This window comes from Verticillium nonalfalfae, assembly GCF_003724135.2.
Source record: "Verticillium nonalfalfae strain VnAa140/NRRL 66861 chromosome Unknown scaffold_67, whole genome shotgun sequence".
Taxonomy (NCBI): domain Eukaryota; kingdom Fungi; phylum Ascomycota; class Sordariomycetes; order Glomerellales; family Plectosphaerellaceae; genus Verticillium; species Verticillium nonalfalfae.
In genome coordinates this window covers 98,937-123,866 of record NW_021167292.1, presented here as the reverse complement: position 1 = coordinate 123,866, position 24,930 = coordinate 98,937, and the positions used below count along the sequence as shown (strand labels likewise).

Genomic DNA, 24,930 nt, shown 5'->3' with positions numbered 1-24,930 from the left:
CTTCCTCACTATCATTGCTGTTGAAGCTCACCCATGAAGATGCCTAGTACAATTATATTCAGAAAACGATCAGCAGCCGAAGTGCATTGCTACATTGTTGGAAATGTGGAGTTGCCCGAGTAATTGGCATAAAGCCTTCATCATAAGTCTGCATTCTTCCCTCGCTTCCGCGATCACGCCTCCCAGATTCAATCTTTGGCGACCAACTTGGACTCATCGTCTGCGTAATCAATATGTCAGCTTCAGACTTAGCACACATATGCTTTACTACTTACTCCCGGAAAGGTCAGCGAATATTTGACCGCCTTCAACGATCAGACCAGCACCTGAGAAATCATCAGCCACGAACGCATCAATAAGCGCATCATAGGCAATTCTTGTAGAGGTGCCACACACCTGAGAAGATCAATTGGAAAGAGCCCTCGTTTTCCTTGGCAGTCACTCGCTGAACTTTGGGGCCGTCGCCGTCGGTCTTCTTGAACCACAGGACAGGCTTGGGAAGAAAGCTTCTGTCTTCGGAGGCATAGCGTCCTAGGATGAAGTCGCCCGAAGAGAGGCGACCGTCTTTCAGGGTGAAGGTCGCAGCCTCGGAGCCAGTCTTGGCCTGTACCGGCTCCTCGGCATCTCCGGCAGCCTGGGCGATGGACGCGCCGCCCAGTTCGATCGAAAAAGGGAAGTCAAGAGTGTCCATGGCGGCGTTGAAGAAGGCCGACCACACGATCCAGAGACCGATGAAAGCGCCAGAAATGAGCAGGAACTGCTTAAGCGCTGGAGACATTTGTCTCATGTTTCAAAGACGGAGAGAGCGTCGCGAGAATCCGCAGATTTGCCAACGAGAGCAGGTTTACTGTGCTTCTAATTGGAACAAATGACGCTGCGAAGGCTGCGTTCAGCGGCCAGTCAGCTACTCTCCGCGGCGCTCCGTCAGATCCGCCTGCCTAGATGAGAAATCGACCGAGCGATCTGCTCACAGCAGGGTAATCCTCCGCAGCTGAAGATACCATCTTATGAACGTGGGGTAATTAATCGCAACTGCCCGATTTAGCTTTAGCGTATGCGGGAGAGCCCGATATCTCGGCACTTGCCCCCGTTGATGATTCGCCGTCAACGTTGGTCCCAATCAGTAACGATCAGTCGCGTCACGCAAGCGACAACACTCATGGTGCTATGCAGACTAATCTATCGCCCCTACCAGACGGTTGGCTGTAGCTAGCCTGTCCGTTCGTAGAAGGTGGTATTGAAAGAACAAGCTTTAGTCTTCGACGCCTCAGAGATGATCTACATTAGTTCCCCCCACAGATGATCGTCGGCAGCAGAGCCTTGTCTGTACATAGAAACTAGCGCCGTGAGGACCTTTATGGAACCCCCGCTGATGTGATCGATCGGTATGTGGGTGGCCCGGTGTCATCTATCGTCCCGTTCTTGTTGAATGTCACCATCAACGCCATGGTAAGCGGATAGAAATCAGAGGTTTATGTCAGAATAGAATATTGCAGTACTTCTCTGCGGGCAGTATAAGATCGTATTTCTCACAGGTGAAAGACCTACTGGAGCGGTCATGTTAACTTGGACTCGAAAGAGAACTCGCTCTCTAGTAGGCGAGCAAGACGTGTGTCGCCCACGCTCGTCGGAGCTAGACACACAGCTCTCCGCAAGCGCCCGTGGAACTTTCACATGTTCTGGAAGTGTAGACCTCATACGGAAGGTCTCATTCCTGCAGAAGACTTGTGGATAGAGTCCATAGGACTGCCATGATAGTCCCCATCTGGAAGGACATGCCGCAGCGGTTCGTGTTATGCCATGATTTTCCAAGCACTAAAATGGAAGGTTATAGAATAGGGGCATCGCGAGTTAACGTGAAGTTTGTAACTATAAAGATGGCGAGGCCATCGTCGTCCATATCATCATTTTCTTTCATCTCATCTCATCCTACTTCAGTTCCCTCAGTCCAGTATCCAACTATCTCTCGGTAGCTCCTCATCCGGCTCGCTTCTTCATCATGGTTTTTAAGACTCTCGTCGCCGCTCTTGGCTTCACCGCCGTCGCCTTCGGCTCGCCCGTCCCTGCCCCCCAGGAGGAGCTTCAGATCGTTGGCGGCGTTGCTGCCAGCGCTGGAGACTTCCCCTTCATCGTCTCCCTGCAGAGGAGCGGTTCCCACTTCTGCGGCGGATCTCTTCTGAACGCCAACACCGTTCTGACCGCCGCTCACTGCAGCACCGGCGTCAGCGCTTCCTCCGTGACTGTCCGCGCCGGCAGCCTGGTATGTGAACCCTGATCCAGCCATCATACATGCCCAGTATGCTGATACTCGAACAGAACCGCAGCTCCGGTGGCACTCTTGTCCGTGTTTCCTCGATCGTCGTTAACCCCGGCTACGTTGCCTCGAGGTACGACAACGACTTCGCCATCTGGAAGCTCGCTACCCCCATCCCCACGAGCTCCACCATCAGCTACGCCACCCTGGCCGCCGCCAACTCGGACCCCGCCGCCAACACTCTCACCACCACCGCTGGCTGGTAAGTCATGTGATCCCCCTGGTGCTCACGGAATGGTTTCTCAGGAGAGCTGACACGCAATGCAAGGGGAACCACCTCGTCCGGCGGCAGCACCCTCCCCACCGCCCTGAGGAAGGTTGATGTCCCCATCATCTCCCGCGCCACCTGCCGCTCCTACTACGGCACCTCTGCCGTCACCACCAACATGATCTGCGCCGGCTTCGCTGCCGGTGGCAAGGACTCCTGCCAGGGTGACTCCGGCGGCCCCATCATCGAGGCCAGCTCCAGGACTCTCGTCGGTGTTGTCTCTTGGGGTGAGGGCTGCGCTGCTCCCAACGCTCCCGGTGTTTACGCCCGCGTTGGCGCCGCCCGCACCTTCATCAACCAGTACCTTTAAAGGGTTGATCAGAACCAGCCACCGCTGAGATGCGGCACGATTGAGGAACCGGCCAGGAGATCGATTCGGAGGGGCAGCGGATCGACGAGAGACGGGATGGAGATCCACAAACGGTGGGGAGATAGATGGTGGAAGTATCATGTAGAGATGCCTGATAGGGGAGAACCGGTCAGAAGATGATGGGAGACGACTCACGGGGAGTAGGAGATAGGACGTGAGAGAAAGGACACTTTCATAGCAGCGGGAATAGCGGGGCTTGCTTCTCTCGGGAACCGCTTGGCAATGAATCAAACCAGTGCCCATAAAACCGTCGACATGCCACTTGGACCAAGCGTGATTGAGCCCTCTTTCATGTCCCCGTGGCACTTAGAATACGCTTGACAGTACCTCGGCCTATTGTCAGATCGAAGCATAGGTGTCAAAGTGAAAGACAACCAGTTGCCTTTGTTCCCATGTTCGAGCACACCCGACAAGAGAACCGGACATTGAGCTCATCCACGAATAAAGTAGGAAAGATGGCAGGCAGTGGATCGAGTCCCTCCCCTGCCAAGTCCGCGGAGCCGTAACTCGTTGAAAGCCGACACGGCTGATGCCAACAAACTTTGTCAGCTGACTGACACAGCTGACTGGACCGCCCCTCGACAATCAACAGCATGTTTCAGCGACCAAGTCAGACTACGGAGGTCCCTTCTGTGTAACCTACTTTCTTCCAGTCAATCAAGATGTTACTCCTTCATCATTAGACAAGCAATGAAGCTACATTCAGGCCAACTTGCCAAGCCATACCACTACGATCACTGCACCGCAGAATCTCTAGCCCATGGAGCGGCAACACAGAACTATCAGGGACTACCAAGACAACTTCTTTTTCGATTCGTCGATTTGCATTTCGTCACCGTCTTGACGCCTCGTATATGAAAGCGGAGCCGAAGGCACGAGACGCAAACATGACAATCTCTATCATTTATCGTCAGACCAACCCCTTGAATGGTATCCTGACCCAAAGGACTGGTAGGTCTACGGCTAACAAGAGAGTTCGAACAGGATACATATATTTTTCTTTCGTTGCCTGTGTAACTTTCGAGCCCGACGTGCCTTTCCCACAACTTTAATCCGACCGCCTACGTATTCGATTGCGTACCCTACACATAAAGGGCCTTCCGGTGGTTCAAACATGTGGAATCGATTCTTTCGCATGTCAGTCAACGCATGATGTGACCAGTGTCAGGTCAAGTCAGCATGAATAACAACGCGGCGCCTTAGACGACTGTGGGCTTTCGAGGATCCATCTTTATAAAAAGACATAAGAAGACTTGGAGCTGCCCATACGAGATAATTGTTGCGTGTAGCTGACGCTACAACTGACAGTACAGCCAACGACAATATCTGTTGCGCATGTCGGATCTTATTTCACAAGCCCTCAGGTTGTCCCTACGTTGTGAAAGCAGCTTCAGTAAAGAAAACGTCAGGTCGTCCCCCGGATACCCGGGTCTTCAGTCCTGCCTCTACCTGTTTTCTCCTGCACGAAGACGACGCGAATACCGCCCCTCGTTCCAGCCGCCGATAAAGTCCTAGCATGATGCTCGAGCCGGCACCGTCAGCAGAGAACGGGAACATCAGCTGCCTCGAAACCGTGCCGCGGCTTCGAGGCAGCGGTGCTTCGTCGGTCAAGGAAGGCGGAAGGCACCGATGGACTTGACAGCACCATGCTTCGTTCGGTCTTTGCACTACGAACCGCGTGGAACAATGCCAAAAAGGACAATCCAGGCTCGCAGCACTAGTCCTGGCGCCATGTAGTGACCCACCTAGCTCGGCCCCTGACCCTAGTTGGATTCCCGGACTTGCGCGACTCGGACGCAGTTTCCGGGCGAAGCGCCCGGATTCAACTACCGGACTTTTCGAGTCCGCCCGGATACGTGGTATATATCTGCCGATGCGCCCTCTCATGATGTTTTCACTTGTTCCAGACCCGACCGCGCGTCCCATTCACGAGGGTCACCCCCGAAGTCATGTAAGCGGCAAAGAATCTTAGCGGGCTCTCTGACAAAACTCACTGTGCCGAGGTTGCCGTAGACTGCTGCCAGCGACACGTGTGATCTTTAGGGCAGATCATGTGTCTCCGAGGATGCTATGTATTTGGCGTGCATGGGTCCTGACATAGCGAAAAGTCATAAACTCGAGTACGTGGGTATGCTTCAGGTGACTGGAAGTCACTGGTCAATGAGTTTGGAGCAAGCATGAAGGCGGTGAACGCAAAAGTGTCAAATGGCTGGGGCGCCTTCGTATTAGGTTGGGGTCGGATTTGTTCGGATCTTACCGACGGTGTCCCAGGCTTGGGTATTGGCAGCCAAGCTGGTGGAAAGCTGGACCTCTTTGGAGCAGCACACTATGCTGCTGTATTACTCCCTCCCCGACCTCGTCTCATCTATTATTTAGATTACGCTGCGCTGAACCTGGCATTCCGCTTCAGTGCCAATCTGAAAACCCAAAAACGTCCGGACTCTTGGTAGTGTCAAATATGAGTTGCCGGAGCATCTTGATTCCCAAGTATTTTTTCGGGTGAACCTGGTGTCAAAGGGTTGCCATAAACGAGGCCACTCACCATTGAGCTGTGCAGACCTTCAAACACGGAGGGCCGATGCTCCACAATGCTCCGAACCTTCTGCATAACGGGAAAAAGGTGGTCTCATTGACCATTTTGTTTTGCTTCCACCGAAATAATTCCTTGAGGCACTTTCCAAGAACGCAGATGTGGATATCGCTCGTAAAACCCGTCTCCAAGCTTCCAGTTTGCCAGATTCGTGATTTCTGCCTCAAGGCGCTGTGGGATGCTGAGCAACATTGGATCTGATGTTACAATATCCACAACCAGAAACTCGCCGATAGCCGAAGATATGTCGTGAATATCGTTGGGAGCGGTGTGTGATATTCGTATGAAGTCTTCTCTGGCAGCGGGCCTGTTATCCACATTAGATATACACACATCCTGGGAGTGTGAAGAGCAGTCCTTTCAGGCACTGACCAAGCTATGAGGTCCGCAGCGTGGGGGTGTAAGACATTGAGCTGGAGTGGTGTTGGCCGCAATCAGGTTGGGAGGCTCAAAAATGCTTCTTCAGTTTGTAGAGCTTGCCACTGTCCGAGATATCAGCAAAGACTGGCCAGGAAAACGACACCTCGCTGTGCAAAGGCCTGCCAAATGAATCCTTGGTAGTGGTGTAAGCAGCCTACCCTGAACAAAAGATAAAGCACCCAGTAGCCTGCAAGATACTCGGAAGTTCGCCTTGCTCTTCGAAGAGGCTCCAAAAACATCTTCAGGTCGAGGGAAAGTGTATTCTGAGGGTCATCGAATAAGAAGTCGGATAGTTTTGGCGGCCCGACATGTTGCATATTGACTCGACTCCGCTCAATCATGGGTTGTACTTTTATGTCCTGTGGCATATTAGGCGACGTGACCAGGGGTAGAATTTGATGATGCCTCGGACCACCGCTGGGGTTTGGAAAACAAAGGCTCAGGGGCGAGACGCACTGGCCAACATAATTCTCTAGTAGTTCGAGGATGCTCAAATTTTCAGGATTGGGCATCGTAGTCTGATTTTCGTATGGTGTCGTTCCCCCCTCGAACGAGTTATTGGTAGGATACGGTCGAGCGACAAAGGTTCTTTGGTTGAGCTGGTCGCTCGAGGCGTCGTTATGAGAACGAGACCAGGATTCCCAAGTCGGTTCGAAGGGTCTTGTTTGTGATGGAACATGTTGTTGATGAGCGCGTTGCCATGAATCGTTGGACATTGTTGCCAAGGAAAACTCCATGCCATCATCGGCGGAGCTGAGAAGAGAGGGACGATGAGAGCCCAAAGTGACAGTTGAGGTTGAATGATCCACCGTGCTGTGTGAATGATCACGAGCGCGGCTGCTTTCATGGTCCCGATGCTGGTCCTCTGGCATGATGAACATGCTATGCTGCGCTGCAGTAGACATGGCTTGGCCTGTCGCATCCTGTACCCGAGACATGTCGCTGTTGTCCCGGTCTGGGTCCGCGTCTGGGATGGCATCGGCATACGGCGACTGACTCCCGTCGTGGCTCCCGGTGTAGTGGCTCGCCTGACCTGGTTGCAGCGGTTCGTCCGTGGTAGTTTGGCCTCCCTCTCGCGCCATGAGCCTATCAAGCTGCGTGTCAATCTGTGAATCGGGTCTCGCAGAAAGTAAGTTGACAGTAGACGTTCGCCGAAGCTGCCGTTGGCGCAAGAGCAGCTGCTCCATTTCATCCCACAATGCATGCATCTGCTTGAGCTCGTCGTACAGCTGAAGATTCCGGGCAGCTAGCTGCGCTACGTCTGACTGGCCGCCTTCTTTGAGCATACTGAGCTGGGCCTCGAGCTCTTCGATGTACTGCTTCTGACGTTTGCGATGTTCGCGCTGAGCAACTCTGTCGGTCAAACGTTTACGTTCTTTGCGTGCGCTCGCAGAGACTTCTCCTTCGTCAAGCTCAACCGCCGTGGCAGTGGATTTTCCGGCCTGAAGCTGAACGGGTGTGCTGCTGAAAGATCTGGGAGGCTGTCGACGCGAGGACCGAGTGCGTGCGGCCACGGTTGTGGGCTCAGGTTCTGAGCCAACTTGGTTGCCTTCGTCGGGAGTCTGCTGCTCCGCGGAAGTCCTTACGCGCTTCGGCATGATGACAGGACCTTCCCTCCAAGGCCGTAGAGTGCGAAAACAACGTTCAAGCAGTGTGACGAATTTGATGGCTTGTGGCGATGGTGGTGATGGTATGGAGCTGGGTACCGGATAATGGCGTTGGCGTTGGCGTTTGTGCTTATGGATCGGATTAAGGAGTTGGGATCATGAGCCTAAGGACTGGTTGGGGACATCGGTGGGGGTAGCAAGGGGAAAGAATAACGCGTAAGACAGGGCGAGAAGGAGGCCATCGGGGGAAGGCTAAGCGAAAAGGGGCCCCTATAAAGCGCTTCCCGCCTCCCGCGGGAAGGAGAGGCTAAGGCTAGAGGACCAAGGGAACCGGGTGCTGAAGGTGGCCTGCTGTATCGTGCGTGCGTGCATTCAAAGTGCGGCGTGGTGACAGTGATAGTGACGGTGTGTGCATCTTTCTTCCTGCCTGCTTAATGTATCTGTTTGTCTGTCCGTGCCGAGGTGACTTGATGCTGCTTTGCACTGAAACGCTGAGTGGAGCGACGAGGGGTATGCGCAACTGGGGCAGCGGCGGTAGAGCTGCACCTGCTGCACCTGCACCTGCACCTGCACCAGTTCTGGCCCTGACTTTCCGTCCTGACTAGGCTTCTGTCGCGATCTCGAGCACGTTGTCACGGGGAAAGCCAATCGAGGCAGGAACCACTCGAATGACCAATACGGCAGAAGCCAACGGACCGGGCGAATAGGCACAACTGGCAGGGACAACCCCCAAACGCACCTGCACAGCAATCCAGCAATTCAAGCAATCCAATCCACCGGAGCAGGCAGGTGTGGACCGCCCAGTCGGCGGGGACAGGCGGCGCCATATTTTCCGTGGTCCCAAGGGCGACTAACGAAGCCTCTTTACCTGCACTAAGCACTGAGTAAGATGCCTTTCCCTGCAAGCGTTTCATCTCCACGAGCTCCTGGTGCCGTGTCGTGCTCAGGTGTCCAGGTATCTTGCAAGACTTTGCTTTCTAGCCAACGAGCCACCAGAACGGCACTTGATAGAAGCCCGACCTCCGACCTCCGATGGCTGATGCGGAGTCTCTCTATTGAGTCAAGCGCCGTGTGGTCATTTTCCTGCAAAGGACATCGACAAGCTGTGCGTGTCAGTGTCATGGCCTCATCACCATATTTGTCGGCTTGGGTTTCACTCCCGACCTGACATTGGCTGGGATCAGCCTACAGAACCAGCCCAAATACTCAAGGTCTACGTGGGTACCGTCTCCTCCTGCCACGGTGCTCTCTCGCAGTGAACCAAGAGCCCGTCTGTCGTCAGAATGCTACTCCTTGCTTTTCAGTGAATGGTATGACGGCCTTTTTCTGAGCGCAGCGTCCACCCATCATATGAAGGCACCCAGCCGGAGTTGCACAGTCGAGCCTCGAACCAACAAAGTCGCCACCTTGCCTGACTTTTTCGAACCTCTCCGAACTGACCTTGACCCTGGATACCTTATGTGTGTCGTCACATCCATCCCCGACCTTCTATTGCTATGAGCTGATGTCTTGTATTATGAGTCTATGCTCACAAATCTCAGGACCCAATCCACCTGGCAATTGTGTGAACTGAAAATGGTTTTCTGGACAACCGAGCACTGTCCAAAACTAATCCAGCCTACAAAAGGTTGGCGTGGACATTTTGAGTCCTGTCAGAAGTTGCCGACGGTCGTTCGAACCTATGGAGTCTCCTTGACATATCCACAGTGCCATGGCCGAAGTAAATCGTACGACGGAGGATTCTGGACCATTACTCCTGCGAATATGGCAACGAATCTACCTAAGCGTCAAAGGAGCCATTCAAGCCAGCTGAAATGAGTGGCATTGTGCAGCTGGAGCTGGGGATGACCGTGTCCAAATCAGACAGCAACGTGATGCGAGCTTGCCTATGGTAAGGTAGGATTATCCATGATTCAGGCTTCCTGGCATACATGACGCCATGCAGGCGAGAAAAACACCATGATCACGGGCCCTGGGTCATCGACATGTTTTCTTTGGTTGTATACGAGCGCCTGACTCGATGCAGAGAGCAGGGAGAAGGGTCGATGCCCGCCAAGGATATGTGCAGTCAACGATGTTCCGTCTATGAATTCATCGATCGAATCAGACACAAAAGGTGCTGGCCCGTCAGGCTTTTAATGAATTGTCGCTCGTGACCTAACGCGCGCCAGACAGACAGGCCATCCATGACAACATATGACCAGGACAGCTGTGAACAGAGTTCTGGGGCTGGGGAGTCCTTGGACACATGCTGAACAAGAGCTTGACTCGCATGGCTGACACTGATTTGCCCGACAATCCCGCCGTGAGTATAGACCAGAGCCCGGATAGGGCTGGCTACAGGTCCGGCTACGATGATGGAGGTTTCGATCCGCCCCAGTTGACTCGATTCGCTGACTCGCATTTAGTTCCAACCTCACGCAACATTCTACTAGGTCTCCCCCGCATGTAACCGGCTCACAATAATCTTGCCTCCTATTATCTACCAAGTTGCTTACCTTTTCGGACATTTCTGTAACTTCTGAAACATGCCCCACGGAAGCTCAAGCCTTTGGTTTCTTTCAATCAAAGATCTCTGGCCACCCTGACACCGCATCAAGGTTTACCCATGGTTTTTTGTCTTCCCTCCCCGGTATCAAACGAGGCCCGGTCCACCACACCGAACCGTCCCAGCGGCGCACCAACGACGCAACCTGGTCACTCCAGCCGAACCACCCACGTCAGTCTGGCGGGAGGCAAACCCAGTGTTGCAGCTATGATCCTCAACCCCTGCATACCCCCTTGACAGCTTCTTCTTGTTTCGTCACTGATGCGTCTTTACGGTACACTTTGGTAGTCGCGGCATCAATGTGGTTCAGCCAACAAGGATTTTGGGAGACGGCTCTACGAGTGCTGGCTCGGATGGCTCTTGCTTCATTCTTTGAAGCATCGAACGCCACCACGCCAGCGAAAAACCCTCAAGAATGCGATGTAATAGGAAGTATGGCAGCTTGAGGAGAAACAGACGGGCAACTGAGCCGACGACTATGTCCTGTTCACTGTATTGCGATGCTGACAACCTCTCATCATCGAGACCTTTTTGTCTATCTTGGCATTACCAATGCAGCCACTGCTACCCACAGATATAACCTCGGCAGGATTGAGAGCGATGTCCGGCGAAGTTTCTCGTGCGGGTTGCGAGACTCCAACGACACTCTGCAGATGATTGCGAGCTCTTGTCAGAGATGGGGACGCGAAAGCTGCTGCGTCAAGCATGTTTTTTTCGCTCGATGCGGATGCGTCACACATTGCCTTTCTGTTTGACCCTGCGATCCGGGATGAAATCGTGAGAGGGGTTTGATCTCACTTTCCAAAAAAACACGTCTGACTTGACAGCAAGAACCACAGGGGCTGTGCAGCATTGACGTGAAGAAGTCGGCAGTTGAAAAGATGTCGCTGACTGCTGCCACCTCTGGTATCCTGGGCGGAACTGCCTGCATAGGTAGGGTGCGTAAAACTCCAAGCTTCTGGCCACGACATCACTGGACTCAGGGTCCGGGTAAAGCGCATCTCGGTCCATCTGATATCACCCAGACATCCCACCGACGGGATTGCGCATGATGGATATCAAGTAATATGATGCTCAACTCCTGCCCAACCAGTCTGATAGTGAGTTGAAGGACGCAACAACAAGCATCACCAATGCAAGTCGAAATCTCATCATCCAAAATCAGGGGCGCACTTAGCCTCGTAATCATGCCGCGGAACCGACCGACAGAAAGCCTTAGCCAGGGTCCGCTACCCCTCAACTCGATAATTACTGTTTTGGGACAAGTGCACATTTGGGTGTGGTGGGTTGATGGCCGTCTCATCTCTCGCCGGCCAGGTGGGGGCTACCAGACATCGAACGGGCACAGTCCGACATGTGTCAGCCACGCGGCCGCGGCTTGAGCTCCTGCACTGCGGTTCGCGTGCTTCGAGGGATTTCATGGTTTGCTGACCATCCCTCATAATGGACCAAGCTAACCATACACCAACAGCGAGGGAGCTCCGTGTCTCCAAGTTCCGAAGTCTCCGTGCTCCCAGCAAGCCCGATTGATCCTCGACATTGCGAAGACGGGTTTGAAGGTTCGGCGCGATGTAGGAAGAGGATGTGGTTGCCGATCTGCGCTCCGTCGCCGTGCTCATTTGTGCCGCACCCAATCGCCAGTTCATCTTGCATGCGGCTCCTTGAAGCGAGGCCGACTGACTGGACACTCCTGTATGACATTCCAATGTGCGTTGCTAGGATCTCAATGACCTTTGGAGACATCAGCTCGGGCGTTACCCACCTGTTCATCAACGCTCATCGTTGATGCCAGCGTCCGGAGATGCATGACGCCTGGCTGAGCGCTGGGCTGCCTCACCTTTTCTTGTTCAAGAACCTCCTTAGCTTGGGACGTTACTTGAGTCCCTTCAGTCATTTCTCGCCTACTACCTAGGTAGTTTCTTTGCTTCTCCGACGGACTGTTCTGCCAGCATAGCCTTCTGGCAGATTACTCACGATCAAATCCCATCCCAGCACTTGGATCAGTGATCTCAAAGCACCCCAGGCCAGGTTAGGGCGCTTCAAGTACTTGAGGTGCATCACTCGAGCAGGTTGAGACTCGGTAGCACGACTATCAGCTTCAGCGACCTTGGGCGTGAGACAGCCGTTGAGCTGCGCGCAGAGATGAATCACATCTGCGCCCATCTTCAAAGCTCATTTGCTGTGGGCTGTATTCCAGCCAACACAGCGTCAACTGGAATACAGCCCACAGCGTCAGCAATGGGATCAGTCGTCACGAATCACGATGCCCAAGCGAACAGCTACAAAGGCATTCCAGATCAACCACCCGTTAGCGTCCTTCCCACGATGTCCAACAACAAGCAGAAAGCTTCGAGCCTCGGGAAGCGAATCAACAAGAACCCTAACCCACCTCCCGGTCATTACCCTCCGAAGACCGAGCAGGACCTCCGCCGTGTCAGCAGCCCTCCACTAACGAACTCGGACAAAACCGTTGCACCTAACCTTATACGAAGGAGAGGGCAAAGGAAGAATATGCCGCCTCCAATCGGCTGATAACCTGCGGGAAGCGCCCCTCTTCCTCCCGCCCTTTTGCCTGGCAGATTTGCAGATGTGCCAGCCACCTCGTCTCTCCGCTTCCGAAGTCCTGCAGAACTCCTCCATTGTGACTGGTGCGCATCTCACCCGGCCAGGGGTATAACCGCCTCCTGTCGCCCACAACACGGCACTTCCAGGAGTTTCCCCGCATGAATCCCCGCACTAATTGTTGGGGTTGACAAAATGGTCGGCCCGCGATTCGGATTTGGGAATGGTGTCAATCTCGCGCCGGCTTTTGTTTGGAGCGCATGCCGAGGCCAATGGGGTCACAAACGCCACACTGCTTTCCTGCTTGGTTCAACGGTCGGCCGCAATGTGATCTTGTCATTCTGCCTGGGAGAAGCTCGAAGGGATTGACCCGCTGCCGAGGAAGGGCAGCGTTGCATCGTCATGCTATCGTCGCGTGGACATGTCGCATCGCCGAGATGATTCTCTATAAACACTGACGATTCCCCTTCGCTCCCTCTTGCTGAAGAGAGACTTCCTTCACGCCAGGCGCTGCTTTTTCCACAAGAGACGCTAGCCCAGAGAACCACCCATCATGCTCCGCTCCGCCCTCTTCGCGGCCGTCAGCGCCCTCAGCCTGTCGCTGACGTCGGCCCTCGAGACGTTCGACCGCAAGCTCATCTTCCAGCCGCCCTCGAACTACACCGACCCCCGCGTCCTCTACCCGCGCACCGTCCAGCTCACCGACGGTCGCCTCCTCGCCACCTGGGAGAACTACTCACCCGAGCCGCCCCTGGTGTGGCACCCTATCTACGAGTCCACCGATGGCGGTCTGTCGTGGGGCGAGGTCGGGCGCGTCACCGACCAGGTCAACGGCTGGGGCTTGCGCTACCAGCCCTTCCTGTACGAGCTGCGCCAAGACTTTGGCGGCTTCCCCGCCGGCACCGTCCTCGCGGCGTCCAACAGCATCCCCACCGACCTCAGCCAGACGCGCATCGACGTGTATGCCTCGCTCGACAAGGGCCGCACCTGGGAGTTCGTCTCGCACGTTGCCTCTGGCGGTCGCGCCATTCCCAACAACGAGGAGACGCCCGTCTGGGAGCCCATGATTATGTACGTTTTTGCTTTCCTTTCCTTCTCGCCGTGTTTGCCAGGAGACACAATCTGACAGCAGGCAGCATCTACGAGGACGAGCTCATCCTCTACTACGCCGACCAGCGCTCGGCCGAGCACGGCCAGGAGATCTCGCACCAGACGACCAAGGACCTCCGCACCTGGTCCGACGTTGTCATCGACATCTCAGAGCCCCGCTACACGGACCGCCCCGGCATGCCGTACGTCACCAAGCTGCCCAAGGGCGACTACATCTACGCGTACGAGTGGGGCGGCGCCGATATCCTGACGCCCTACACGTTCCCGCTCTACTACCGCATCGCCGCGGACCCGCGCCGTTTCGCCGACGCCGAGCCGCTCTACATCAACGCGACAAACCGCAACCCCGTCCCCGGCGGCGCCTTTCCCATCAGCAGCCCAGTCGTCGTCTGGTCGCCCGTCGGCGGCTGCCACGGGTCCATCATTGTCAGCAGCGGCAGCAAGGACCTGTACATCAACACCGAGGGCGGCGCGCCCGACGCCTGGCTCGCGTACACGGTGCCCGAGGATGCGGCGTACACGAGGCACATTCGCGTCATGGAGGAGGACCCCGACTTCCTGCTCATCATGGGCGCCGGCAAGCTGCCGCCGAGCACCACCAACAAGGTGACTGTCAGCATGGTGAAGATCTCGGACTTGTTGAAGCAGACGAAGGCGTGAGGGCTGTCTGTGTAGGAGTTAGTACCTAAATAATCGACTCAAACGGACCAAGAGGTTCTGCCATGATCTGCGTTCCCCATTGATACACGGGACATGTACCCACATGCTGCCGCCATGCGAGAAGTCAGCCCTGATCCTCGGTCGTACATATTCGGCATGATGGATTTGGTGGTGACAAGTATCGCATGTGAGGCTAAGAGATGGTTGTCTGATTTGATGATGAAGCCTGGATCGTAGGCCTTTCACGGAAGCATCTAGTCTAGATTTTCCTGGGAGATTGCAGGAATCTGGGCACTTTTGTCACCAAGTACCTGCCTGCGTACACCCGGTAGAAGAGGATCGTTATTGACACCAAGAGGACAGGTCAGACCGTGTGATCCTTCGGCCGATGTAAGGTACGTAGAAAGATAAGGTACTTTCGAAGGCCAGCTGGTCAGAAGGCACAGGCTAGACAGAACCTTCCTCACATGAGTTCCTACCTTCCCGACATCTGGCTTGTGACATACCTTTCCCTAAAGCACCTACCTCCCGTGAAGAATGCCTTTCGTGCCAAGGTGCTTGCCTGTCTTCATGCCTCTTCTCCTACCGACCCTACTTCTTCCACGTTCCATCTGACATGACCTCTGCATCAACATCCCAGTCTTCACATGCTCGCATACCCATACCCGCACCCCATATCAAGCATTAGCTACTCGCCATGAGTGACGAACTATCGCAGTATTCACCAAATGACGGGGCGCAAGGCACCTCCCTCGTAACCAAACGCAAATCATCACGAAGCAGTCGTCCGAGTAATCAGACCCAGCAGGAGCCCGCAGCTCAAGGGCACTCTCCAAAGGCGATACGCAAGGCACCACGGAGCAGTCGACACAAAAGACAGAGTAAACAGAAACCGTCGACGCAAGAAGAAGCCTCAAAGACGAATTGCGAGTCATCACAGAGCAGTCAACCGAGCAAACGAGTTAAAAAGGACCCACCTCCTCAGGAACTGCCGACGCAGGACAACCAGCTTTCCACCAACACTTTCATTCAACAGCCACAGCCGTGGAACCCCAATCCCTACGTAAAAAAGGATTCGTCCATACATGGGTTTCAAGAAGAACGCGACGCTGACGTGCTTGCTCACAGATGCCACTGCTTGGCCTCCCTGATTCACCCCAACTACCCCTCGATATGTTTCCTCCGTCTGACCCGGCAAGTTATCCGCAAAGCAACCCTTTGGATTCGTCCCAGCCTACACAGTTGCCGGTTCCCCAACCCGACCGGGAGCCGCCCTACATCCCGGCCGACGAATCACAGCAACACGAAATGTTTCAAACAATGCTGGCAGAGTTGCAAGACGTTAAACAAGAAGTGTACAGCTTGTCGTCCAAGTTGGAAACAGGATTCGTCAACCTACATGCGATGCTCTACACCCTCAATGCTGCGATAGCAAACATTGCGAGTCCAATACAGCGGTAGGACAGGGCGCTCGTCGTGGTCAATGACGCTATACCAGAAGGGGTGACAGGACGCCTTTTCGTCCATGTCCGAGGTGGTCGTGGTTGCGGGTCGTTTACTCTCAAATTCGACCCTTTGGATCATCGCTGGAGAAATTTCTTGTGAACAATGACATAGGAGGGCAAGCCCCCAGGTACTCTAATAAGGACCCAAATAGGAACGCGACGAACGCCACTAAATACCATGCAGCAGACTCCCGGACAAGCCATTGATCAAACGCCAGTCATCATGCACACCGAAGCCGGAACCCCGTGCCCCTTATCCCCTTACACAATCCACATGACAGCCGCAAGCCCAGCGCCGGCGGCAGCCCAGATGCCAGCCGAGAGGCCACCCGCCCCCGACTCCAACTCGGGCCTCTCGATCCCCTCGAGGCTATACTCCACCGCCGATCCGGCTCCTAGGCCGTACGTGGCCGAACCGTGCACCCACCGCAGATAGAACGTGACCGCCCCGTTGCCCTGCGGGAGTATGTTCGCCAGCGCCTCCCTTGCCTGCGCGGGATCCCAGTCGTACGACGTGACCCGCGGCTGGCTGACGTTGACCGCAATGTCGCCGGTGCTTGAGTACCCGGCGCCCGCGACGGTCTTTCCCTGGCTCTGGAGGAGCCAGCCGAGAGTTACCGAGCTGAGGGCGCTGTCGTTGCTTTCGGTGGGTTCCCACGTGAGCTTGATCGACGTGTCGTTGAGGTTGAGGGAGGATCCTGGCCGGGGCGAAGTGATCTCAAAGGCGAGGGCTGACGGGAGGACGGCCGCGAGGGCGAGAATGGCGATGTGCATGGTGATGTGTGGGGTAGTGTAGGCAACGTCAGGTAGATAGATTGGTGTTGAAGTATCTGGTGGGTTTTTTTTTCTTTTTCCCTCTGCGCTCCGAGCCAAGATGTACGGCAGGTGATGTAGTGGTACGTATTGCAGTTAAGACGGACGATCGCGAGATCTTCATCGCAACGCCGGCGTACGTCTTCTATCTTTATAACCTGTCAACAGAAGACTACCTTTTCCTCTCCTCTGAGCCTCCATTCGACCCCATGTCTCTGACGTGAGCCTGGAGGTACAGCCAGATGAGCTTAAAATCTGCATTCCCGTCTCCGCATCTCGCGCCATTGGCGGACGAAACGAGTATGTCAGGGGCTGGCTGTGCTGCGCCGCTGCCGTGGGCCGCATTGGGTAGCCTGAGCCGGCGGGGCGGGCTGCGTCGACGCTCCCTCGGCCGGGCGTGCACCGCGTTCTCAGCGCGGCTGGAGCGGCGCAGCGACTGGATGCGGCAGCTGGCAGAGCAAGAATCCTGGTGCCTAGGGGACTTTTGTTTTTTGTGCTTCCAGGGGCATTGTTCAACTAGAGCGGCGGCCTCAAGGCAGCCAGCAATTGCTCTGCGTTTCGTAGGCATCCTTCACCACCACCACGGGGAGCATCTCGCGGGGGGTTCCCAGCCGTCAGCTCCTGGGGCTTGGCGAGCACAGTGACACAGGGTACAAGCAATAAGAACGTGGCGAACTGTCTCGGAGACTGAGACGCAGGCGACTGTCACGGGAGCCGTGTCACTTGGCGCGAACCTCAATGACGAGCAAGTAGCGAGGCATACACATGGACGCGGACTGGCCACTGAAGAAGAAGAAAAAGTCCAGATACGCCGGCGGTGATATACAACAGTCGCCTATAGGAGAGGCGTGCGACGCGCGGTGATACGGAAGAATAGCCAAGACAACGCCAGACCCGTAGCATTCCCAAACAGCATTACTTGATTCACTGACCCAAATGAAGCCAAGACGTGACCGAAACACCTTGTTGGTGAGGCCAGGCAGACGTACACGGAGCGAGTCAACCGTCTGCGTTGTCGAGCAGAAATGGAAAGGCATTTCTTAGCCTCATTATTTCATGTCGCCGTTCTCATAAGGGCGGTCACGCGGCGGCTCGAATGGGTTCGCTGGGGTCTGGCCCTCGCGTTGCTTGCTGGGGCGCGGCATGGCGGGGTAGTCCGAGTCGTCGATATCGCCCTCGAGCTCGAGATGGGCGTCACCCTCGGCTTCCTTGCGGTCGCGACGCTGCATGCGACGGTGGAGGAAGTAGAGGAGAATGAGGCCACCGACGAGGCCGACGCCACTGCGATTGTTAGAATCAGGTTAGAGTGTGGAAAAAAAAACAAAAGAGACGGAATCCGTACACGATAGTGCCGACGACAATGGCAATGGTCCTCTTGCGTTCGGCGGGGGTGGAGTTGTCATTACGCTTGGCGAGCTGTGCCAAGGCGGTTTGAGAAAATGTGCTAAGCACGAGCATCACAGCGACGAGGCCGTGGTTGGATGGTGATGACAGGGTCATGGTGACGTAAGACGCAATGGTGGGCGAGGAGGTCACAAAGTGGGTGCGCGCTGGAGGAGATTGCGGTGGGCGCGATAAGGGGGGGAAAGAGACCCGCGACCGGTTCGAGGGGCTGATGAGGAGCGAGCGACGAAGAGCAATTGACGAGTAGCTTCGCGAGCGACGAGTATCTTGTTGGCGGCGAACGACGAAGAGAAAAAGAGCGAAAGCCAAGAGAAGCGGCGCAAGGTCCAAGGTTTGAAGGAAGGGAAGCGAAAGTCTGGTGAGATGACACACCGAAGTCGAGGTGAGATGAATGAAGTCAAGGGAATGTGAGTAGGTAGACAGAAAGGAGACAACAGTGGATGCAGAGATGCAAACCAGTGGAGGAGAACCTGAAGAGCAAGAAAGGTGGGGAGTGGGGAGTGGGGAGAGGTCGAAACTACGAGCAGGAGGAAGGGAGGAGGCGCCCGACTTTTCGAGACGAGGAACACAGCAAGAATTGAGGAAGGAAGAAGGATGCTGGTCTGGGCGTGCCTGACACAGGGGAAGGGGTGGCTCTGTGCAGCATGTGATTGGTGCTAGGAGTCATTAATACGACATTAGTGTGGAGATCACGCATGGAGGAGGCAGGTACGACGCCGCGCCGACGACCCCGAGACCGAGGCCGTCCCAAGGGAGGAAGGGAGGAAGGGAGGACGGGTCTCAATGGGAAGGAGTGGCTGAGGATTGATCGACTCTACTGAATAGTGGTGCATTGTGAATGCTCGAGAAAGAAAGGAAGGCAGGCTGACGGAACATCGCGACGGCATGGCAGGACACGGGCCTCAACTCATCTCGTATTAACACCACAGCCACGCAAGCTGCCCTGGAATCCGGCAGTCGATAGCCCTTCGCCTAACGCGATTCGATTCAATTCAAGCATGCCGTATGCGCGCACCGATCATTTCGTCCAGCAAAACGGGGACACAAGTGCAAACACTGGTCAATCGCCAGCCGTCGGCCCCGTCCGTGTTGTATGAGGAACAGTGAATCATTCGACACATACTACACAGTCACCACGCTGCATCGCGTAACTCACATGCTACTCCAACCCACAAACGATTGGGGAATTCCGTGTCTCAAAATCAAGGCTTTCTATGTATGCTTTCCTATGCGTCTATGCATGCCAGCAGTCGCTCATCAATCATATCGTGGTATCTACAGCATCGCCCGTCCAGAAATCTGATCATCTAGTCACAGGTGCTTCTCGTTCACCAGCACGTAGCGGTAACGAGGCTTGCCCGCCTCAAAGTCGACAATGGCCTTGTTGGCATCCTTCATCGGCCTAGTCTCGACCCAGGGCTTGACCTTCTTCTCAACAGCCAGCTCGAGCATCTCGCGAATGTCGTTGGGGGTGCCAATCAGGCTGCCACCCAGGTTGATGCCGTTGAGGATGAGGGAGAAGGCGTTGACAGGGGGCAGGTTACCGCCGTCGGGGGCGCCAACCTGGACGAGCTTGCCGCCAGGCTTCAGCAGGCCGAGGTAGCCAGTGTAAGGCATGTTGGAGCTGGACACCGTGCAGATGATGAGGTCGAGCGAGCGCGCGTTCTTCTTCTCCCAACCCTCGTCCTCGCCAGTGGCGATGTACTGGTCGGCTCCGAGCTTCAGGACATCTTCGCGCTTGTCGTTCTTGCGGGAGATGCCGACAACGCGGTCGGCGCCCAGGGCCTTGGCGAAGAGAATACCGAAGTGGCCCAGGCCGCCGACGCCGACAATGCCGACCGTCTTACCGGGACCCGCACCGTTCTGCTTCAGGGGCGCGAACACGGTGACGCCACCGCAAAGCATGGGTGCTGCCTCTTCCGAAGGAATGCCGTCGGGAATTTTGACGACAAAGTTGCCGTTGGTGCGGTTGTAGTCGGCGTAGCCGCCAAATGACTGGCCCTCGTCGCCAGGGTACTTGCTGTTGTACGTGCCAACGTTGCCGCGGGAGCAGTACGTCTCCTTGCCGATGGAGCACTCGGGGCAGTCGGCCTGCAGACAGGCGCGGGCCTGCGCTCCGACACCAACGCGGTCGCCCAGCTGGATGTGCTTGACGTTGGCACCGACCTTGACGGCCTTGCCAACAATCTCGTGGCCGACGCAGCAGGCTGTACTTGTAAGTGTGTGCACTTGCGGAGAGGCTGTATAAGATCGCTCGACTTACGGTACGTGGCCGCGCCCCAGCCGGAGCGGAGAGTATGGATGTCAGAGCCGCAGACACCGCAGTGTGTAATCTGAATGTCGACATCGTCCTCTGTCCACTTCTTGGGCTCAAAGGAACCCCACTCCATCTTGCCCTCAGCGGACTCGGGGCTAAGGCCGAGCCAGCCTTCAAACTTGTAGTCGGTGCTCATGGTGATTGTTATGGCGTTGGATTGGACGAAAAGGATGCAAGTGAGTCTCAAAGCAAGTGTTGTGAGATCGACGTAGTGTGAGTGTTGTGCGTTGCTTACAGCTTGACTAGACAGCTTCAGGATGGCCTCATGCTTTATACTCGATCACGACCTGTTGACATGGCCGACAAGACTCGAGTCGATTACGCATCATCACCGGAGTTAAGGCTGAACCTGGGGCTTCTTCGATTCCATTGACGTCTTCAAACATCCAATTCTTGCCGGCCCCGTTCACATCGTCCTGCTATCAGCGGTTCTGCCAATGACGCAAGAGATGTCCAGCGTGCTGGGTCGCCGCGAAATCTCTGACAGAATCGGTTATCGCCGACATGGGCTCCACACTTCTCAAGAAATCGCCAGTCTCACCCATGCGCCCTCTGGTTGTCGGACTTACAAGCGGGGCCCATCGCCCAAACCGGCCCTACCACCACGCTATTGCCGTACCAAATGCGCCCGGCTTTCGGGAAATGGACCGTGAGAGGATTGGTGTTTACCGCCGTTCGAATTCCCGGAACGTGCACGGCGTGGCGGTGACGGGACGACAGCCTTCGGGGATTTCTTTCTGTCTATGTGCAAATGCCGCAAATCAGTTGGAAGGAGCTCCAGTACGACGCTCCGGGAACAGAAAGCTCTCAGATGAAACCCTGGCCCAGATGGCGCGCCGAGGTTCGGGGTCAATGCCCCTCCTTCCTGGCTCAGTTAATGTATGTCAGCATTTGTGATCTTTGTCGCCGGACAGGGTACCGGTTTCTCTGGCTTCACCAAGGGTAGTGTTGCTTTGTGCTCCCTCGCCTGAAAACACGGCACCCACGTGGGCCCTTGTCGCGACAGATTCAAAAGATAGCGCCAGCATCCAACTGCCGGCGATCCGTCGAAGCTGTCAGAAGTGGAGCAGGCTTCACTGTGGAGCGGGATTCGTGTTGACCAGGACGCACTGCGTGGTGGCGAAAGCTTCAAGACGTCCAGCCTCCGTGGCCAGGTTTTGCGACATTGTACAAGCGGGAAGCAGCGTCATACGCCCAGCTTGACGTACACGCAACGGCTGCGACTTTGAGCTTACGTTGACAACCTTATCGCAGACTTTTGTACGGCATTTTCTTTTTCCCGCACTCAACTGATTACTTGCGAACCCCCAATTTCAACATTGAACGTTTAGCAGCTAGACCTTGGTGCGCTGGGACGTCATAGACGCCAGATATGAGAGAATTCCAATTGGAAACTTCAGGGAAGTGGCATGCATCGACCTTTCATGAGCCTCCGGCAGCCACACCGCTTACTGGCTCTGTTCGGACGCAAGCACTCGCAAGAAGTTCTGCGACTTGCGTGGATGTCCGGTTCGTAGTCTTGGCTGCAGCACCGGTTATGTGCTCCGGCCAGCGCTGTGGCACTAGCGGCCGGCATTTCCCCTACAGTACTTGACGCTGTAAGCGGTGGGACATGGGTTGGTGACTGGAGTCATGTCTTTACTCATTGGCCGATGGCGACCATGAGTTGGAGAGTAAATCTACCCCAGGAGCTGGGCATTCACCTCACCAAATCGTCAGACATGTATTTGATAGGCCAGGAGACACAATATGTATTTATTCATAGCAAGGTAAACCTTCGGTCATGAAGAAACCCCGAAAGCCGCGCCCATCTTCTATTCCAAAGGTCAAGCCAGCCCGGCAGCCCTCCCTCGGCCGCTTACTTCTGCCTCTTGACAACAAACGCACCCCGCTCGATCGTGTTCACGAGGATGAAGCCACTCTTGAAGAAGGGGTAGTGGCTCCAGGTACCGACAAAATCGATAGACCCGCCGTTGGCGTTACGGTCATCTTCTGGGTAGACGTCGAAGAAGCCGACCTCCTTGACGAGCTTGCCCGTGGGGTCCTGCGGCAGGGACGACACGTCAAGAATACGCAGACCAGCGCCGTAATTGCTCTGGTACGCAAAGCCGTCAATGACGAACTGGTTGTGGTCAATGCCGTAGGCCGGGCTCTTGAAGTAGCCCGTCTGCTTGGGCTTCTCAAGCGACCGAATGTCCCAGAAGTAGGTGATTGGGTAGCCACTGGCGGCTGCGCCCGTCTTGTCGTACTCGTCGTACTCGTCGTCAAGTACGAGGTACTCCTGCCACTGCGTGTTCGTGACCCAACCTTGATGGGTGTCTGTACTCAAGTTAGGGATGGGGATTAAGCGAGCATTGGGTCGTGAAGGGCACTTACAGCTGGCGCCCTCGTAACTGGTGCGCGAGATAATCTTGGTGGTCGTCTTGTCGGTGACGTCGTAGCTGGGATTGTATGTCAGCCAAGCTGTCCTTTTCCCCTTGAGACGAGATGATCTTACATGGTCAAGGTGTCCTCATTGTAGCCGTAGCAAATATCGCGGCCCTGGTACTTCGTATCAGGACCCCTGTACACGAGGCATTGGGCATCGTGAACATAGCCGTCTCCGGCGGCGCAACCAAGAGTGGTGGGCTTGGCAGGGTTCTTGAGGTCGAGGAAAATGAGACCCGAGCGACATGTGCTGGTGCGAGGCTGCGCGCCGACAGCGACAGCATACTGCTTCTCCTCGTTGATCACAATGTTGTGCGTCGAGCCCGCGGGCAGGCCGTTCCAATATCCTGTCAGATCGCGCGAGTTGGAAAAAGTGACGGGGCTCGCCGGGTTGACGGTCAGCAGCTTGCTGAGGTCGAAGATTTGCACACCGTGGCGCGATGCCTCGCTGCCAATGACGATGAAGTTCTTGTAACCGCGCAACTCGCGCCAGATCGAGTTGGTCGAGTACGGCGGCAGGCGGCCGAGATAGACGAGCTTACCCGCCGACGTGATCTCGGAGAAGCTGGCGCCGTCGGCCTGGGCAACGACGACGAACTCACGGCCGTTGGGCGCCGTCCAGCCCCACGAAGAGGAGCCCTGGCCCGTCTTACTGCCGAGGGCGGCATGGCTCTTGAAGTCGTAGAAGTCGACCTGTGCGTGCGTCAGACAGGGTTACTCACAGCCTTGTGAGGTGAGACAAATGGTAAGCTACCTTGTTGCACTTGAAAGTGTTCAGGCGGTCACCTGGCACAACGGCGGCAACGCCGTTGACACAGGGGACGGGGCCATCGGCGGCGAGACGGCTCTGGTAGATGGTTGAGTTCATCTCGCCGCTGGCGATTTGTCGGTCCCATGAAGCCTGATAGAAAGTCAGATCACTTTAAGCAAGTCTTGAACGTCCAATCAACGCACGTGCTTGCGGGCCATCAGGTCCTTGTGGATGGCGCCGCTGTCGTAGATCTCGCTGATCAGCGCATTGGGCTGGAGCTCCTTGGCCGCAGTCGAGCCGACGGCCGTAAGGGCCAGAGCCTTGAGGAAAGTTGCCTTCATGATGTTGAGAGCAAGACGTCTGCGCGTACGACGAACGTGGCTGGATGCTTGCTCGGAGACCTCAGTATCGTTGGAAAGGAGGAGTGAAGGCGGCATTCACAGCGATTCCCCGGTGCTGAGACACAGCATTGTTTATAGATCTCGAGGGGCCTTTGCCACTAGGAATGCTGCGAATCCGATGACCTCTGATTACGATCCAGGAGACACTACGCGCCGGCTTCTCGAAGTAGAAGGTCTGCAATGCGATGTGACGTGGGGGAGCCATCGTGATCATGGCGCCATTCGGCCGGCATCGCCCGAATAGGCAGCTGGGGCCCCTGATGGAGATCTTGGGCGGCACTCGACTGCCGCGTCGAATTACGGCCCTATGAAAGAGGATCGGCAGCAGGCCTGATCGGCTGAAGGGTGTGGGGAAAGAGAAGCTTGCTCTCCCTTGGATCTCAGCGTGCAAGATGGGCCCTCAGGGTTGCGAGGACGCAGGTCAAAGCGCGCTGTCGAAGTGGGAGACGGCGTCGACCTTCCTTTTTGTTTGCGTGCATCAATTCATGTCGCGATCTTATCTCTGCATGCCACCATGGCTTCGGTGGCATCGCGAAAGGGCGAGAGGGACTTGCGGCCTTTGTGCGTGTGGCTTGTTACCGAACTTCTCGATGAGGAACAGACCGCGGAGCTGGCTTGAGACGGCTAGCATTCCATGCAAGACAGCGTGAGGCCTGGCTAAGACAGGAAGCTCGGGTCACAGACTCGTGCATCGCCTGGTGCCATGAGCGATCTGACTAGCTTTGACTATCGGCATTCTCGTCGTTCACCAAGCTCGCGATCGCCAAGGCGGATCCCACAGAGGAATAAACAGCCGGCCGGCATTGGGAATGCTAGCGTTGAAGAATTTCAGGAGCGACAGAAAGGTGACTGTTGGTGTATTC

At 55.6% G+C, this 24,930-nt stretch overlaps 8 protein-coding genes across 8 annotated transcripts; 2 read left to right on the top strand and 6 right to left on the bottom strand.

Annotated features, from left to right (window-relative positions):
- Positions 1 to 188: 188 nt before the first annotated feature.
- On the bottom strand, positions 189 to 778 carry D7B24_007923 (uncharacterized protein; the record flags this gene model as incomplete). Its single annotated transcript, XM_028642024.1, has 3 exons — positions 189 to 220; positions 276 to 326; positions 397 to 778. 3 exons carry the CDS (start codon positions 776 to 778, stop codon positions 189 to 191), a joined length of 465 nt encoding a protein of 154 aa, XP_028494083.1.
- A 1,221-nt stretch (positions 779 to 1,999) lies between these two features.
- On the top strand, positions 2,000 to 2,892 carry D7B24_007922 (uncharacterized protein; the record flags this gene model as incomplete). The annotated part of the gene is made up of 3 exons (XM_028642023.1): positions 2,000 to 2,260; positions 2,317 to 2,516; positions 2,583 to 2,892. The coding sequence occupies 3 exons, from the start codon at positions 2,000 to 2,002 to the stop codon at positions 2,890 to 2,892; spliced, it is 771 nt and encodes a 256-aa protein (XP_028494082.1).
- Positions 2,893 to 5,990: 3,098 nt separating this feature from the next.
- D7B24_007921 (uncharacterized protein) lies at positions 5,991 to 7,560 on the bottom strand (the record flags this gene model as incomplete). The annotated part of the gene is made up of 3 exons (XM_028642022.1): positions 5,991 to 6,024; positions 6,121 to 6,189; positions 6,842 to 7,560. 3 exons carry the CDS (start codon positions 7,558 to 7,560, stop codon positions 5,991 to 5,993), a joined length of 822 nt encoding a protein of 273 aa, XP_028494081.1.
- Positions 7,561 to 13,232: 5,672 nt separating this feature from the next.
- D7B24_007920 (uncharacterized protein) lies at positions 13,233 to 14,449 on the top strand (the record flags this gene model as incomplete). Its single annotated transcript, XM_028642021.1, has 2 exons — positions 13,233 to 13,750; positions 13,816 to 14,449. 2 exons carry the CDS (start codon positions 13,233 to 13,235, stop codon positions 14,447 to 14,449), a joined length of 1,152 nt encoding a protein of 383 aa, XP_028494080.1.
- A 1,766-nt stretch (positions 14,450 to 16,215) lies between these two features.
- Positions 16,216 to 16,728, bottom strand: D7B24_007919 (uncharacterized protein; the record flags this gene model as incomplete). The annotated part of the gene is made up of 1 exon (XM_028642020.1): positions 16,216 to 16,728. The coding sequence occupies one exon, from the start codon at positions 16,726 to 16,728 to the stop codon at positions 16,216 to 16,218; it is 513 nt and encodes a 170-aa protein (XP_028494079.1).
- Positions 16,729 to 17,816: 1,088 nt separating this feature from the next.
- Positions 17,817 to 18,267, bottom strand: D7B24_007918 (uncharacterized protein; the record flags this gene model as incomplete). Its single annotated transcript, XM_028642019.1, has 2 exons — positions 17,817 to 18,048; positions 18,110 to 18,267. The coding sequence occupies 2 exons, from the start codon at positions 18,265 to 18,267 to the stop codon at positions 17,817 to 17,819; spliced, it is 390 nt and encodes a 129-aa protein (XP_028494078.1).
- Positions 18,268 to 19,482: 1,215 nt separating this feature from the next.
- On the bottom strand, positions 19,483 to 20,624 carry D7B24_007917 (uncharacterized protein; the record flags this gene model as incomplete). Its single annotated transcript, XM_028642018.1, has 2 exons — positions 19,483 to 20,378; positions 20,435 to 20,624. 2 exons carry the CDS (start codon positions 20,622 to 20,624, stop codon positions 19,483 to 19,485), a joined length of 1,086 nt encoding a protein of 361 aa, XP_028494077.1.
- Positions 20,625 to 22,346: 1,722 nt separating this feature from the next.
- D7B24_007916 (uncharacterized protein) lies at positions 22,347 to 24,103 on the bottom strand (the record flags this gene model as incomplete). Its single annotated transcript, XM_028642017.1, has 5 exons — positions 22,347 to 22,807; positions 22,865 to 22,929; positions 22,986 to 23,608; positions 23,670 to 23,816; positions 23,870 to 24,103. The coding sequence occupies 5 exons, from the start codon at positions 24,101 to 24,103 to the stop codon at positions 22,347 to 22,349; spliced, it is 1,530 nt and encodes a 509-aa protein (XP_028494076.1).
- Between the last annotated feature and the right edge of the window lie 827 nt (positions 24,104 to 24,930).